A 17,396-nucleotide genomic window follows, 5' to 3' on the forward strand; every position below is an offset into this window, starting at 1 on the left:
TATTTTTTTTTCTATACATGATTTGGGTTAACTTACCATCTTTAAAGCAACCTATTTGATAATAATTTCTGAGTAATTCTTAATAGTGTAGTAAACACGCAACAAAAATAAGCAGCTTTACTAAACAAGTTTAAAATAAAGAAAGATTTTCCCTACCATAATTTTTTTTTGTTTTACTCTATGTTCGGTTTTTAAGACCTGACGTAGATATCTTAACTAATATATGGAAGGCAAATTAAGCCTTAGCAAATGTGGTAAGAATCTAACCAGTGCATTATTGACAAATAATTCCAATCTCTTCAAATCAATGTCATCTCTGTTCCGATCCTCAGTAATCTCTTTAAGTTTTTTTTAAATGAAGAATTTTAGTCGTGAGTTGAAGTTGCCATGAATTTGCTTTGGTATTAAATTACAAGATATATACATCAACGGCCTAAACATTACTTATTCCGTGTAACTGAGTAATTACATGTATATATTGCAAACATAAGGAAATAGCTGGATATGAATCTATTTTTTCGCCTATTGTTTGATAATTGTTCTCCGTTTTTTGTTTTACTGTTAAAATGCATCTTTATATGTAACGATGCCTAAATTCAACTAAATTTTGATTACATGCTTCAAAATTCTACTAATTTCTACTACTGGTTATTGTTTTAATTTGTATGGTATTCTAAATTGAGTCATTTTTATGCGAGTCCAACATTACAAATTCCTGTGATTGTTTTTTAATCATTTGCTAAATAAATCAATCTTAATCTTAATCTTAAAATGTTTACAATCACATTATACATGTATAATGCTTTATAACTAAAAGTGGGATTGTGTGTATCCTTAAAAATGCATATACGTTTTGGAACACATGCTTTCGGTACCTTTGGATTGAAAATGATAAAACCAGAAAAGTTTGGAAGTTTAGGTATCTCAGTAAATCTTATACATACATGAATTATTAGTGTCGCGTAGAATCATTAATATGGGCACACCTTCCATATTTTGTTTCGAAATTAAAAACTACTGAACGACTTATTCATAATACTTGAATAACTTCATTATTCGAACATAAAAACGATCATCATGGTCATCTAGTTATCGTCAAAATCGTGCTTGATGACGAAATTCTCGTAGACAGTCGCGGACACGTACACCTGTATATAAATCAAGGTTAATGAACCGAAGTGCATCATTGAAAGTAGCAGGAAATTATCTTCCAATTTAAAAAAAAACATAACTTCAATCTAAAAATATGTAAATGTTATTGTAAAGACATCTTGTAGCATCGAGAATATAAACAGAAATCGAGTTTGAAAACTAGTGTTCGTTACGAATTTGTCACAAAAAAAGGCTTATGAACATTGCAACCCAATTAAACCCCTTTTCAAAACAATGGTTAACATTAATGTTGGCATTAGCTCCCCTACATAATACGTACATTTGCATCCGGTTTGCTGCTGATTTCCTCCAGAATTTCGACCAGTTTTCTGAAACTGGGTCGGTTGCTAGGTTGCTCCTGCCAGCACTTCAACATCACATCGTAACTTGGTAAAATATCGAGGAGAAAACAATTATAAGACCCAGCTTGACAAGTAATAAAAAAGTAGTCAAGTCAAAATGGATATAAAAAATTGAGACATACAAAGACGAGCTTATGAACTTTTGGGACTCTTTATTTAAAAAAAAAATATGATTAAGTAAATAAAGTTAAATCCGTAAACATACTGATGAAGAAGAGCAAGACTTATTTTATTTACTTACATTTCATCAGCGCAGTTGTCCGGCTTGGGCATGCGGTATCCATCCAGCAGTCTTTGGGCCAGTGACTTGCTCTCAATACCAGGGTATGGAGTGGATCCTAAAACAAAGAATCGTGGTGAGGAAAATCAGTAAGTTTAATACCACTTCCTGCAAAATAATCATTAACCTTCAACCCTACCAACAACAGATTAAAGTAAATAGTGGAAGTAAGGTTTATGGCCTATTAATGATTAAGCCATTACAAAAAATATATATCAACATATCATGGTCATGGTTACTATTTTTCATCGTTACTATTTTTCAAAGTCTAGCATGAAAACGGCATTGTCAATTGTTTTCTTTTTATGATATAATGCGATGCATGCAGACTTTAGACACAATGCTTCAACTAAACAAAAGAAAATTAATTCACGTCTTTATTGGATACTCACGGCATGTAACAGTATCAGTAACCTAGGACATTGATATAAAAGCCACAATATTCCACAGAATACGATGGGAACAGACAGTTAAATTAAAGTTCAATGATAAAACATAAGATGGAAATGAAAGATACGAAGTGAAGCACCTACCGTACGTAACGATCTCCCAGAGTAAGATGCCAAAGGACCACCTGGAATGTCGATAATGCGAAGAGAAACAGAAGACGGACAAAACTTTAAAAAAAATCAATTTAACTCTTCATTAACATTACGTCTTACCATTTATTAGAAACAGAAAGTGCTTAGAGTTCAAATTCTAGCAGTTTATTAAGACATTTTGTTGGTATTCTTTCCAAGACAAAATTATAGTTTTAAACTTACACATCGCTCTTGGACTTGTAGACACGACGCGTCAATGATTCGATGGCCAACCAGCGAACGGGAATCCTGGTCTAAAAACAAAATGACCTTTAAAGTAACTATAAAGGAGTTCAAATTTAGGCAGCAAAAATCCACTTGATGCAGTTCCAATATTGAGAAAGAAAACATTTTAGTTTTTGAGGAACCAAAGAATGAGAAAATATTTCACACCCTAAGGAAAAATCTTCCTTTTATTTGTGTTATATTCTCTTTGACTATAGAGTAAAACAAATTACCGAAGATTTCTGGACATAGATGTCTTCTCCTCTGGAAAGGCCAAAGTCCGACACTTTGGCGGTCAGATCTTCAGAGAGAAGGATGTTCCTTGCTGCCAAATCACGGTGGATTATCTAAATACAAAATATTTATCTTGGAACTTTAATTGTCGACCATATCAAAATCGTCCCTTTCATCGACAGTTACGATATTTAAAAAAAAACACGCTATCCTAGATTTGACGAACGGGATCCATTTTTGCAGCACTTTGATTTAAAAACGCATATAGCTTATCCATTTTTGAAAATTGTGTTGATCATTCGTTGAATTCGTAGCTCACCCCCGTGTTGGACAGATGTTCCATTCCTTTGGCCACATCCAGACTAAACTTGAGCAGGTTGGAAGAAGTCAGCGGTGACACATCATCTTGAGAGCCATCTGCCCCTTGCTGCTTAGGGCGAGTACTCCTCAGATAATCCCGGAGGTTGCCATTAGGTAGAAACTCAAGCGCCACGTACAGAATTGCTATCAACACAATGGAAACATATTGTCTTGGTTTGATAAAACTTCCTCCCATGAAACTTCAAATGTTGACCATCGCGTACAAGTTGTGCAAGCCCTCGCAAAGATCTACCTTAAGTTGTCTTTGCACTTGTTAATACGCATTGTCACTTGTGAACGAATGAGTGCCCGCAATTAGAAAGTAATATGGTGCTTTACAGGTATTATCCCTGTTCATTGGGTCATTAGATCAACGCAATATGCTCTGTATACCTTCGCATGTACCTATTTATTCTCCTAGGTGGAGAGAGGCAATCATGGTCAATTGTCTCGTCCAAGAACACAATCACAATGTTCCTGTCGGGGTTCGAGCCCAGGTATTACGGCACATCAGTCACGTGATGGTAGGACAGTAAAAACAAAACAGGTTTGGGTAAATGACTTCATATGTACCTTCATGCATGCATGCACCCAGTAGACCAACGATATTGGGATGGGGCTCAATGGCTGCCATCGTCTGTATTTCCTTCAGAAAATCATCCCGTGTAGATTCTGAAACACTCCCTGTGCACAGATACATATTTGATTAAAATAGGTTTTAATGGAATAAATAATATGTGCTTGGCCAATTTTAAACAACTTCGTTTTAAACCGGCATGGTGCCCGGAGTGCGAGATGTGGCGCAGAATGAGGCGGTACAGGTGTAGTGGAATTTAGGATTCCACCAAAATACAGCAATGCGTAAAAAGGACCAGATTTCACAGGAGTCAAAATTTCATGTGACACCGCAAAAGTGTTTTAAACCAGTCAGCCAATCGGGAGCAGTTTGGTGAATGATTTCATATTGATATTTGCATATTAATACAAACAATTCACGTGTATTTCAATTTATGACATGAATAAAAGTAAGAAATTAATTATTTTTACATTAACATTTACATTACATTTCAGACTGTCTTACCTTTCATTGTTTTGATGGCTGCTTTGGTGACTCGGCCTCTGATCCTCACGCCTCCTGCCCGTACCTCGCCGAAGTTACCCTTACCAAGAATCTCATCATCGATGATCAAATTCCCCCGTTTGATTTCCAGTTTAGACGCCCAGCTTGGGAGAATCCCAACATTTTCGTATGCAACGGGGTCGGTGTTGTCCATATGCCTACGTTGTGACTCCCTTTTGTTGATTGCAGTTTTTGGGTTTTCAGATAGAACCTGATAAATAATAAATTGAGTTCAGAAAAAAACATAGCGTGAAGGGGAAGCCTAGAATGTTTGTAAGGGATAGGAAGGGATCAAATATACAGTTCACTGCTTATAGACAATTTGATACCTGATGACTAATTACCATTTCAGTAGCAGTTTCCCGGGGGCGAGCTGCGATGCGTTTTTTCCACAAGATGAATGCAACGACGCAAATCACAAACAAGACGGAAAAGAGAACTCCGAGAACAATAGCTGCGATATTTGGTCCCGAACTTGATTCTTGTACTTAAAAAAAGAACACCAGAGGTATGTATTTATAAGAAATACCACATTTACTTGCGGGACGATCCTAATTCAAAAGTTGAAATTGCTTACTTATCATGGGATGACTGTTTCTATTCGTTCGTTGTCTCATTGGAAAACTCATAACTGATGTAATGCTAGAAAACTATTAATTCAATTTGAACATTTTTTTTCAGGGTGCCACAGCTTTATACCTTACCTGTGACTGTAAGTGGATCCGAAAATGCAACATAGGCCTCCTGTCAAAAAACACACAGAGAACCTTATTTTAAAGCAAAGCAGTTGTTTGAGATCATGAACGTATCTTTTTATATCGTATCTAACATACTGAGTACACAGTGTTTATACGTCGGTGAAGGGCAAAACCTAATTTGATGTACTTTTTATGATAGGCGCATTTTTTCTATTGAAATAGAAGAAAACAAGTGATTTTCAAACGTTACAAACGTTGTTAATAATCACCTCCTAAGCCAACAGTGTAGAAGGTAAAAGCATTCCTTGAAAAAAATCGTACAAATAATGAATGAATGAATGCTTAGGGTTTCATTTTGGGCAAGGGTGTAATTTCGAGTACGAGTACTCGTGTTGTAATATAACGTACAACTTTTCCTATTCAAAGCACGTACCGATTCGTTGCCCTTACTGACAGACCCAACACGAATGTTGTACACAGCACCCGTTTGCAGCGGGGCGTTATAGTAACCACCGTACATTTTGGTGTCCCCCACTACAAATTTGTCGGGCACGCCCCCTTTAGGGAGTTCTGCTGCTATGTAGTCATTGGGGGAATCCTCGAAATGACTTGGAATAAGAACATCTCTCCTGGTCACAGATGAAGACCTGGTTTTCTTGACATGAACGACGTACGATCTGCAGTACAACGAATTCCAATTGCTAAGAGCTCGGTTATTGTTATGGGAATTACACATACAACAAAAGAAAAAGCAGAAACTTAAATGTATGAAAAACACATACAAATTCAGGAATGTTGAATTCTTATTTTACTGTTTCCTGTCAAAACTGAAGCAGGACATTGTACAATCAATGTAAAATTCCAGTTTTATTAATTCGGAGCTTATCAGATACTCTACGACATATGAGGATCGGTTACTGTCCTGCGCGAATGCAGTAATAATACGTGAAAACTGTTGGTAGTTATAAACGAATTGGTTCATGTTTTTTTTTTCTTGAAATATTTGAAGACTCGATCGGTGTTATGTGTGATCCCAAAATGATACTCACTCAATGAAGTCATCACCAGATACTGCGGTAGTTATACTAATAGTGACGGTAGTATCTGTGGTGTCTTCTTGGTTTGAAATCGGCTGCGGTGGTGCAGGCAAATCTATGAGTAATTGCTAAATGGTGTAATCATTGTATGATAGTTTTCACTATCAAATTTATGGACAATTAAGGTGGCGCCATTTTGATCTCCTCAATTTTAAAACAGCTTACGGAAAATGACAGAAGATTTGCTTTAATTTCCGGCAGTAATTTATTGTTTATGCCATGAGGTTGAATCTGTTTCTATCAGTTATTTCTTTCACCCTAGCTACATAACATTTTGTATGCTGACATTGAAAATACCATTACATACATAAACTTATGCAATTACATTGTCTTACCTGATTGTGGTTTGGTATAAACTTCCAAGACTGTATCGGGTCCTATGAACAACTGATTCTCCGCTGCCACTCTGAACTCATACTTTGTACCAGGTTCCAGATTTTCTTTCACAAATGGCGGACTCTCCACCTCGATTCGTGAGTAATCGTCAACTGCAGTGCTCGTCTTGACCTGTGAATGAGGTCTGTATGATCAATTTCGAAATATTATTCAACCTAGACAGGTTTCTGTGGCCTAAATTATATTTTTTCCTTTATATTCGAAGCGAGATTGAGTGTCGTAATTCGTCCAGAGATTGGTTTGGTCATTCTTATGGGGTACAAAAGTGTTTTGTAAGGAAGAGATTTTCATCCACGTCTGATCTTATGGTGACTGAAATGTACCTGGGTGATGATTTAATTTCTAACGACTCATGCAAAGCTCCATTCTTGCCCAGGAAGTGTCAATAAAGTATTATAATTTAACTATATTAATATTTATTAAAAGAAGTTAAAAAGACGTACAACGTATCTTTGGATCTGTCCTCTTGGTTGTATCAGTGGCTCCCAGTCTAAGGTGATTGTGGAATCAGTCCTGTCGGTCCAATGAATATTCTGGATAGGTCCAGGTACTGAAAAGAAAAACCACACACACCTTCAGTTAAATATGAAATAATTTCATAAATGTGCATCAGCTATTTAATTAAAATCAAATTCTCAACATAAAGATTACCTAAGGCCTTTTCTGAATTAACGGGGCTATGCAGGCTCAACTGGCGGTCTCCCAATTTGTCATTACTTCCTGTTTATCCAGTAATTCCAAATTGTACGAAATGACTGATATACCTACCTCCTACGTAGGTCGTTGCAGTTACTTCTGCACTCCAGGGTCCTGCACCAACTGACGTCTCGGCTTGCACCTGTCAATGATTCAGCTATAAACATCACAATTTTGAACCGACCGAGAAACCGACAAGAAATGATGAGTCAATGAATTAAAGAAACGTGAATATTAAAAAAGAAATAATAATAATAATTTCCACTTGAATCACGCTGGTTTGAATGTTTCCTTTTATCAATACAATGAATTTGCAATCAGATAATGAAATTATAAGTCTGATAAATAAGAATATTGAAATAACCTGCACGAGGTAAGTAACGTTCGTATCAAGGCCCGTTATATCATGCATCAACTGCACCACGTCGTTGATAACCGTTGGGTTTCCTGACTGTCCACTCCTCCAGTACCTAACGTTGTAATTGGAGATGATTCCTTGTGGAGGGTCGGGCTCTGACCATTGGAGAGTGATGGATACGTCATCAACGTTCTGAATGACGACATTCAAGGGAACTGTGGGCTCTGTTGAATAGTGTCCAAAAATCAAGCAAATAGGGTGAAGTTTAAGAAGGCATTATGCAAGCGTTAGTAATGATGGCTAAAGGCAGCCAATAACAAGGAACTTTGATCAAGGTTTAGTTCATGGTAGTTTTAAACAGCACACACCCGCTTCATCAGTTCTCTGAACGACGACGCCACTATACGGCCCGAACCCAACACTGTTGTTTGCGGCAACTTGAAAACTGTAGTCAGTGAAGGGGATTAAGCCATCTATCTCAACTTGTTCGGCTGTTGATACATCTAAGATGAGTTGTGATCCTGGTCCACTCAGCGTGTACGTGTAGCCTGTGATGATGCCACCTCGGCTTCCACACGCTGGCTGATTCCAGGAGAAAGTCAGGCTACGTTTCGCCGTTGAAGTGACGGTCACTTGCTGTGGTGGAGCAGACGGTTCTGAAGAAAAATCAGTCAGATTGAATTAAGTTGGTCCACATCTGCTTGTTTATGGTGCAAACCTCAGGTAGTACGCCGTGTACTGACAGTTTGGCTCATAGAAAATAGTCTTACCTTTGGTACCTGTTGGAACGCTCACTTGTGCTAGTATACCCTCGCTTCCATCCACAAAGGCGCGGACCCGCATCTCATATATCGAATTGACCAAGAGATTTGGTATTACCGTCGAATTAGTTCCAGAACACTGGCAGTGCTGGATGAAGTTTAGCGGGTAGATAGTTTCACAACCATCTTTGTTTGTCAGTGCATACTGGACGGAGTAGTTGGCACAATACACCTCACGCCAGCTGAGTGTGATACTGGCAGAATCGTAAGAAGTCACCACCACAGGGGAAACGGAAGGATCTGGGAAAAAAAGTGAGACAACTCAAGGAGCGTTTAATCGCAGGTTGTCTTAAATTATCTTTGAGTGCTTACAGCTAATGAGCACATAGAAAAATTGCTGTATTTAATTATGGATGTGAGGAAAAGTGGTTCGATCTACTTACTATCATCTCTTAGTGTGGTTTCAGATGTCGACACATCAGGTCCTTCCGTACTACTGTACTGTGGGCGAATGTAAACCATATAGGTTGAACGAGATATCAAACCAGTGATGACATGACTGGTAGTTTGACCATCGACTGGACCTGGAAGTGGTACCCGCTGTGGAGATTCAATCTCTTCACATTGGCCCCTGTTCGTCAATGCATACTCCAGTATGTAGCCAGAGACACATGCATCTGGTTGCCAGGAAACTTGGAGTTGATGAGGATCGTCTGAAAGCACTTTTAGCCCCAGAACGCCATTGTCAGCTACAATTAAAGAAAGGGTGTAATAATTGCACAGATCAGTTAAAATGTTCCGACAAAGGTAATGTTTATATTACAGGTGAGACAGTGTTGCTGATTAAGGCCTACATGACGAGTTACTTCAGTGTAGGATATGGCGTGCCATTCGCGTTTATTCAATTATAGTATAATGAAAATCATCTTCCAAAAGTAATCGTGCCTATTTCAACAATTGGACTAATATGCTTCTGGTTTTTTTTTTAACTCTCTTAACCCTTCGCGTGCTAATTTTTGGCGCTGTGATTTTAGTCGGCTGCATGGAATCAATCCATGACACAATGTAATTTGAGCTACCCGGCCCTCAAAGTCCACCATTCACCCAGATTAACCCCTGGTATCACTCAGGCCCTATAAACAGTCAATAAAACCAGACACTAACCTCCTCAATGCCATTTGACAGTTCCATTTTTGCCACAGGGGTGATCGAGGTAATCCCTATGTGAACAATGCATTTGTACACAAGCCTATGTAAATGTGCACAAGCACACTAGGTTTTCCCGCCAATTTCCAACCCCTCCAGTAGGATCAAAAGACTTACACCCCCTCTAGTGGATGTACAATGGTCCATACTAGGATCTAGTGATAGATGACCTGGGCATGGCTACCACGTGGTTGGGACAATAAAAAAACAAAGAAATGTGGAAGTGAGTTTTTTTTTTAACCACTTGTCTACAATATAACATTTATTCAGATTACATATAAGTGGTTAGAGTATAAAATAGATTTTCTGAACTTACTAGAACACTGACAGTTACTTCCGAAATATGGTGGTACGCAATCTGGAAATAAAAGATACAAGACCATGTATAAGCTTATAGTAAAATTTGTTGTGAAACGTTCCTTTCTCAAGAGATTCTGTTTTGTGACTTCAACATGGCATTTATTCAAGAACTGACGAATGACACGTGTAATGAGAAGCGCCAAGTTACAAAACGTAAACACTGAGAGAGGGCGCTATTTGGCTATAATGAATAACGCAATGAACAACCTCGTCCCCAGGGTGTCGATCAGTACGCGCCCACCACTACCTGCTCTCTCACCCTGGTATTGGATCATTTGCATGTGCAAGATTTTTGCACACGTATGCAAATGAGGAACAGTCTGGTGCCTGTATATGCGTGACACATAAGCGTTTGTTTTTGTATGGGGTGTCTGGGTTAAAAACAGAGAAAATTCGTAGCAGCGCGAGCCCGGCGTGAGTTACGAAAACACGATTTTTGACATCAAACTGTTACGATCTTATCAAGACAACATGCAGTATCATATTTCATATTAATATGAGCAAATTGGAAAGGAAATTAGTATTTTTGAAAGGGCGTGGACGAATGATCGCGAAAACACGTACTGCACGTTGTGAATATTTAGCACCAAGTACACGATAAAAATCCATTACTAGCCAATTGCGGTATCCAATCAGGATACAGGAAGAAAGTTTCCTATCCAAGGTTTACTATTGGAAACGCGGTTGGAAATACAGTAAGCACTGGGGACGAGGTTGCGCAATGAATGAATGTACATGTAGTAGGATTATGACATCAGTTTATCAGGATGAAACGTATCTATACACATTGTAAAAATTGTTCTTCTTGCAATCTATTTGATAGTCTAGTTTACTTGCGAAATGAAAATGAGTTAATTGAAAAGTGTAAATTGCCCTTCTCCTTGTCATAGCAAAAGAAAAACCCTCAACAAGCTGTTGAGATATAAATCTACATTCTCTTACTTCCAGTACATTCTCCCGTATCCTTCTCACAGGAATCACCAGATGAACAGTGACATGTTTGCTTACAGTCGGCACCATACTTCCCTTCAGTACATTCTGTACGTTGTTGAACACAAAAAATACTCCATTGATTAAAGTTGGAAAATTGGGACATAAAATGCGCATGCCCATATAGGGTACAATGGGGGAATTAGCAACTCTCAACAACGATCGTTTGTAAAAACATCTCTGGTATTCAAAGTATCAGCTCACAGGAAAACAATTCCCTTGATGTAATAAAGATACGTACATTTTGTTTAAAATTTGGATACTCTTGTTCGGAATATAAACATCATTGCCTAGCACAATGGCAAAAGAAAACACTCATACAAATTTTGATTATTCCTTACCTTGCATACAGTCTAGTCCCATATACCCAGCAGCACAGGAGCATCCGTAAGGATCAGGAAGACAAAACAAACGACCCCGGCAAGCGTCGTTGTGTGGATCAGTGCTATCAGAACAGGTATGACTAGCATTCTGGCCAAAGACGTGACGCCCGTGAACTAAATGTAAGAGAATGACATCACCAGAATAACAATACGTCTAATCCAACATACAAAGTTTTACAAGAAGAAAATTTTGCAATGCCTAAAAGAATATAATGTTACCTTGCTGACAATATTCTCCACTGAATCCTGGAGCGCAGATACACGTTCCCGTCTTGTCATCACAGATACCTACATTGTAGCATCGACGACAGGTGTTCTGACATGAAGACGGGCCCCACATACCAGCTGCGCATTCTGATTAGCAAAAAAAATGAAAGAACATATTAGAGTTTTATCTTTATCTGATTCTTTTTAAAGCGACGACTTAAATTATCAACGACTTTAAGAATTACAAAAAAAAGGGAATGAATTTTTTTTTTTTCAATGAATGCTGCATGATTTGGAAAAATTGGCCGACTTTGGGAATGTTTCACGTTATATTCTCTTTTCTATCTCGTAAATAGCGCAAATGTCCAACTGCATACAGAAATCAGTGTAGGGCTACAATACGGTGCCGATCCTTAAAAATATCTCCGATTAAACAGACCAAAGTTTAGCCCAAACCAAATAAGAAAACAGTTAAAATTTACCTCTTACGATGAGTCTCATGAAGCCATGGAGTTGCTGATCTTCTTCACCATCTATGAAGCAGCTGTATATCCCCTCATTGGTCTTGCTGACATTCCCGATAGTCATGCTCAGCATGCCATCCCATTCCTGCACGCTGTTTGCATTGTGCTTCCATCTGTAGTCGGTGCTCGGTGAATCCACATCCTCCATCTGCAGAGTAACCGATTCTCCAATACTTGCTGTCTGTGTTCGAAGAACTGGACGTGTGTGAATGGTACCTGGTATGGAACAAACAAAACAGAATGATAGCCGGGCAATGAACTACAATGTAAAACGCTTCAGATCTAATACCAATTTTCCAAACATTTATTGAGCTTGCTATAGTTGCGCGAAAGCCTGTTTGGATAGCGGAAGGGGGTTCAACGAAGCTTTTAACTCAAACTAAAAAATCGAAATAAAAGATACTGGTCAATGGAATCTAATTTGTTCAGGCCTTTTGAAGAAATGTAATCTTTTTTTTCATAATAAAGCCCTGAATGATTAAGGATGGATTCGGTTATCGGTAAGGTCCGACACACCTTCAAACTTTAGAAACACATGCACGCGTAATGTTGGTCAATTTTTTGAAATACAGAGCATAGGCCTAATACGTTCACTGTCGATTTTAGATCTTTTAAAAGAGTCCAATACATGCCTTCAATCACAAGACTAGTAATTTCCTGCAATACCATTTGAATGGGATATTCCTAACTTCACGAATGTTTAAGTCCGATTTATTTCATAACAACAACAAATAATCATCCAAGGGAAAATGACTAGCTGCAAACGTAGTCATTGGATTGAACAAAGCAAAAATTGAACCCCGACCAGTCTTGAAGCTGCGACTTCAAGAAGATTTACGATCCAATCCCGATTCAGTAAATATTCTGTGCTCGATTTTATCCTTTTTAGCTCTAATACGTTGTTATTTTGAAGAAGAAGGGATGTGTACCATCTTTGCGTAAGATCACTGTGCGTATCGTGGTAGCCATGCCGTTTAGAGCTGCAGTGCCGTAGAAGACACCTGTTCTGTCAATCCCATCGCCCTGTGGTAAGCTAAGCAACCTGGCTGCACATCCCAAGTTGGCATCATAAAACCCAGACGATCCTGCAGGAAGGTTGTCATTGCTCCCTCCTGTCGTCAATTGGCGACCAAATGAGACAGCAGCGGCGATGTCTGTTGGACTTTTGTAGGCTGCTAAAGTTGCATCGTTGTCACCTGTGGCTCCAAGCCGAGCAGGATTAGCAACCAGAGTAAAATCTACACCGCCTACTAGATAGAAAAACGAAAAAAAAACAACGAATCTACAAGATATTGGACGTCCATTTGTAATGTGATCTAATTTAGGAGATATGTTTTTGGGAATTATTATTACTTTTTTAACCAGTTTTGCTATTCCGATGTTATGACTGGGATGTGATGCCGCAGCTGTCATTGACCTTTAAAACCAACTTATGGTAGCTCTATAATTGAGAACGTTCATGCATATTTTCAGCATAGGAACTTTTGCACTCATGTGCAGATTCATTCAATTCACTAAGTGGCAACCAGCTGATTTAAGAACTCGCACAAAGTTTTTTTCAAATTGTATTTTCACATTGATTAAAATTGATTACTTCTCAGATATTATGAATTTTTCAAAGCAAAAAAAAAAAATTGCAACATATTAATGGGCACTCTTGGTAATTCATAAAAAATAAATGTTTAATGTTGAATCAAATGTGAAGTTGGGAATCTGCGGTAGCTTATTTTTTTCCGGCAAAATTATCATTATGCAAAATTTTGGAGACATTGAAAATATATATGTTAACCACGATGTAATTGCCCTCGTGAATATCCTAAATTGTTCAAAGCAACATAACATAAGACTATTGTCTTTGCTTGTGTCGCAAACAAAGTGGGAATCCTTGCAAACATATTTTTATCCATCTTACCTGCAACAGAGGAAGTCTCCTCAGTGTCTTGGATTTCCTCCACCATGACTTCGGCCAGGCTCAGAATACCAGTTGTTTTTTGCACACTGACGTATCGAGCGGAGACGATGGGATCCGCGATGAAATCAATCACTGCTCCGTTAGTTGCCTGAGAACTTGTGACTGCATCTCCTATCTGTGTGTTCTGCGAGAAATCTGATGGATCCAAACCAGCCCGCACCACAGCACCTGCTAATCTGTAACCTGCAGTAATTTGTAACGCCGTAAAGTAATCGGAATTATTTTGAACCATTGGTTTTGCACTTCCCTGGTAATTAAAGACCCCGAATAGTAGAGTACAGTCGCATATCACCTATGACTATAATAAAGTTAGATATGTTTTAAGATTGGTATTTCTCTTTATCAAAACTTCAACATGTTCGTTGAAACTACACCAAATCTAAGTTACAGGAGGATTTTAAAAATAAACTTCGGGGAGCTGGGAGCTCACTGTATTGAATATTTGAAAAACCGATTTCCCACGTAAGAAAATGGAACTTAGGCTCGGGTGCAAATGCCCACCTGAGTCAGCTCGGCTGAATTGATTTAATGACAAAAATGCATCGCCTTAATGTTTTACACAAATTCCAACCTTACTCTATCATCAAAATACACACTGCGATGAAAACTGGATTGATAGTGCTAAAGGTTAACTTCACAAAAGCAAAATTTTCTTTTCTATAATCGCCGAACGCGGCTAGGAAGACATGCATAGAAAACTTACCCCCGCCATCGACTCTGTTGATTATTGTAATTTTCTTCAAGCAGTAAATAGCCTCAAGATCTACTCTCCACCACTGATCCGGGCCATTATCTATAACATAAATAACACATTTATCTACATTACCTCGTTTGGAGTAAGAGTGTGCAAACGTTGTTACGTCAAACAATTGTTTATCATACACAATTTAATTTGATTATCGAGTTGTTTTTATATATTAATACGTAACCTGTTCAGCTTGAGGAAAAGTCGGGACATGGTTCAAATCACGGCAGTATTGTAGTGTTATAAATAATAATCACAGGCATTTATTTCTGAACAGTTTCGGTAGTAAAATAAAACAAAATGTTACATTGCCGATACCTATTATAAACCCGTTTTGACCACATCCAAATTTGTAGCCACATCGATTTGTTTTTAATGCACTTGTTTTAATCTTGGCTTGCACTTGCACAATCACAGTCGAAAATACATGACATCACAAATCATTGATCCTTAAAAGGTTATTAAATGATCAAAGTTCAGATATTGTGAAACCCATGAAATTCGTTTTGTGGGACGTTCTTAGTAAGGAATTCATTAGCTATTCGTTTGTATGAGTTTGGATAATGTGGCCTTAGCAAAGCGGATGAATGACGCTCAAACTAACTAGAAGCTAAATACAACATCCCTGCTCAAGAAAAGGGACAACTATTGGAATTGATATAAATTATTACAAACTCTTTTTGAAATAGCCCAATCAATACCTGAAGGGACATCCCCCACATATTTTTCGCGTTTTGGATGGATGAATTTATCGTGTTAAGCTGTGCAGTTAATGGTAAATGAATCAGTTTAAATCAAATATTGGCCTACAAGGCTTAGTTGAGAGTGGGGAGGGCAGAAAAAGTGGGGGCGGTGACAAATAATATGATGTCCTTCCCCTGCTTGGATACGGAGAGGGAGTACATACCCCCGCCACGTCCCCACCCTGATAGACACAAATAATTACACGAGTTTATTTATCCACAAAGTAGGACACCCTTGTGTAAAAGAAAATAACTTTTACTTGTGTGTGAAAAGGTTGTTCGATCGCCATCTACTGCATTCTCTGGAAGCGAATCAGCTGGATTAGTAGTTGTACTCTGACTAGTCGGCTTGTTCTGCAGATTGAGGGCCAGACCTGTGTTAAATTTAAACGATATTATTAACAGTGTCCATACTTTCAATTTACATATCAGAATGCCTACCACACGAAGGCAGCTTGGGACAGTATCTTGGCGATTGAACACGAAATATGTAAAATGCAATTTGTATTTGGCTAGATTTGTTTTGGGGTGACATTATGTTTTGCCGTTTCAGATTCATGTGTGACATAAAACTATTTTTGCGTTCCCGCAAATTGCGTAGTTTATTTATTTCCCAAGCAATCCATTCCACTCCGTGCACAGCGTAATGCTTGCAGCGATCCTGTGTGCCCTCAGACAGCACGAAGCTTACCACGAAGTCTTAGACACCAAGGGCGGATCCAGGGGGGGGGGGGCAAAGGGGGCCATTGCCCCCCCCCCCCCCCAAAAAAAAAACAAAACACGAAACCAATTTTTTTTTTTTTTAATGTGACATCGCAATACAGGCAGGCAATGAGTACACCACCATCTTTTCCTCAAAAAACATTGGTTAAAGTGGTCAGAAATTGCCTCAGATCGCCCAACAGAGCATCTAGAATCCAAAAATTGTTCGGGGCCCTTAACCCTAAAGGGGCCGGGGGGCGGAATCCGCCCCCCCCTCAACATTTTCCGTGATAGCCTCTACAAAACATTTTTCGCGACCCGAGCTGTTTGACTTTTTAGCCTCGAGCTTTGCGCATCTTTTGATACCAAAAACATAAAAATCGGACCACGGGTTGCCGCGAAGCGAAAAATTTTCCGGCGCTACGCGCCGTGAAAACTGAATTTTCCCATATATGTCGTGTACACAGAGCAGAATTGCCATTCGTACATATGAATAATTAATTAGCCATAATTCCAAAACCCTTTGACCTATAGTCATGAAATTTCTTGGGTATGTTTATTCATAACTACCAGAATCCAATGCTCCCATTGGCTAAGACGCGTACTCAAAAGTCTATATAAGGCGCGCAAAAATGGCAGTTATGGTCATTGTTGTACTGGGCTCTCTTACCCAGTAGATCGTTGCACTGGGCTCTTCCCCAGTAGATTATTGAGTCGAGCTCTAACCTATACAAAGCGCCTGCACGTGTGGTGGATCTGGGCTCTGACCCCGACAGAGTTCCTGACATGTACACATAGACCTCTGTCTGAGCTGTACACAGATAATCATGTACGCCCAAACTAAACATTGTATATAGTGCGCCCTCTATTGAGCTGAGATGTAAACATTCCCGAATAAAGTACGAGCGTGTGTGTAAGATATTTGTATCTGACTCTTTATTTGATAATGTCTCTCACCCAAGAGAGACGTTACACTATTAACCAATCCTTCATTTTCTGGAGTCACAGAATGCGTTCTTACCACACTCTGGAAATATGCTGTAAAACATCAAGCTGACCTTAGCTTTAAGAAATGTATTGCAAATTCGTTTTGTTTTTTAAACTCAATTAGTTTGTACTGAATGAATCGTGGCCGCGCTGTAGGTGCTATAGATGCGGGCAAATTTAAGGATAGCTTAAATTAGAAAAAACGAAATGTGACGTGATCATCGAAATTCCAAAAATTGTAAACAATAATATTTTGA

At 38.6% G+C, this 17,396-nt stretch overlaps 1 protein-coding gene across 1 annotated transcript; it reads right to left on the minus strand.

Moving 5' to 3' along the window:
- Window positions 1–1,055: 1,055 nt before the first annotated feature.
- On the minus strand, window positions 1,056–16,940 carry LOC119736722 (angiopoietin-1 receptor-like). The gene is made up of 31 exons (XM_038210735.1): window positions 16,823–16,940; window positions 15,711–15,824; window positions 14,666–14,755; window positions 13,903–14,145; window positions 12,920–13,237; window positions 11,949–12,206; window positions 11,479–11,613; window positions 11,218–11,373; window positions 10,829–10,924; window positions 9,843–9,884; window positions 8,764–9,069; window positions 8,330–8,620; window positions 7,928–8,215; window positions 7,566–7,783; window positions 7,274–7,343; window positions 6,945–7,055; window positions 6,661–6,679; window positions 6,445–6,629; window positions 6,062–6,164; window positions 5,446–5,689; window positions 5,019–5,058; window positions 4,659–4,801; window positions 4,276–4,525; window positions 3,768–3,878; window positions 3,154–3,338; window positions 2,834–2,947; window positions 2,559–2,629; window positions 2,328–2,368; window positions 1,756–1,852; window positions 1,433–1,538; window positions 1,056–1,148 (listed from the first exon to the last, which is right to left on the minus strand). Exons 1-31 carry the CDS (start codon window positions 16,938–16,940, stop codon window positions 1,086–1,088), a joined length of 4,626 nt encoding a protein of 1,541 aa, XP_038066663.1. The 3' UTR covers window positions 1,056–1,085.
- Between the last annotated feature and the right edge of the window lie 456 nt (window positions 16,941–17,396).

The sequence above is a fragment of the Patiria miniata genome, unplaced genomic scaffold, assembly GCF_015706575.1.
Source record: "Patiria miniata isolate m_02_andy unplaced genomic scaffold, ASM1570657v1 HiC_scaffold_3, whole genome shotgun sequence".
Taxonomy (NCBI): domain Eukaryota; kingdom Metazoa; phylum Echinodermata; class Asteroidea; order Valvatida; family Asterinidae; genus Patiria; species Patiria miniata.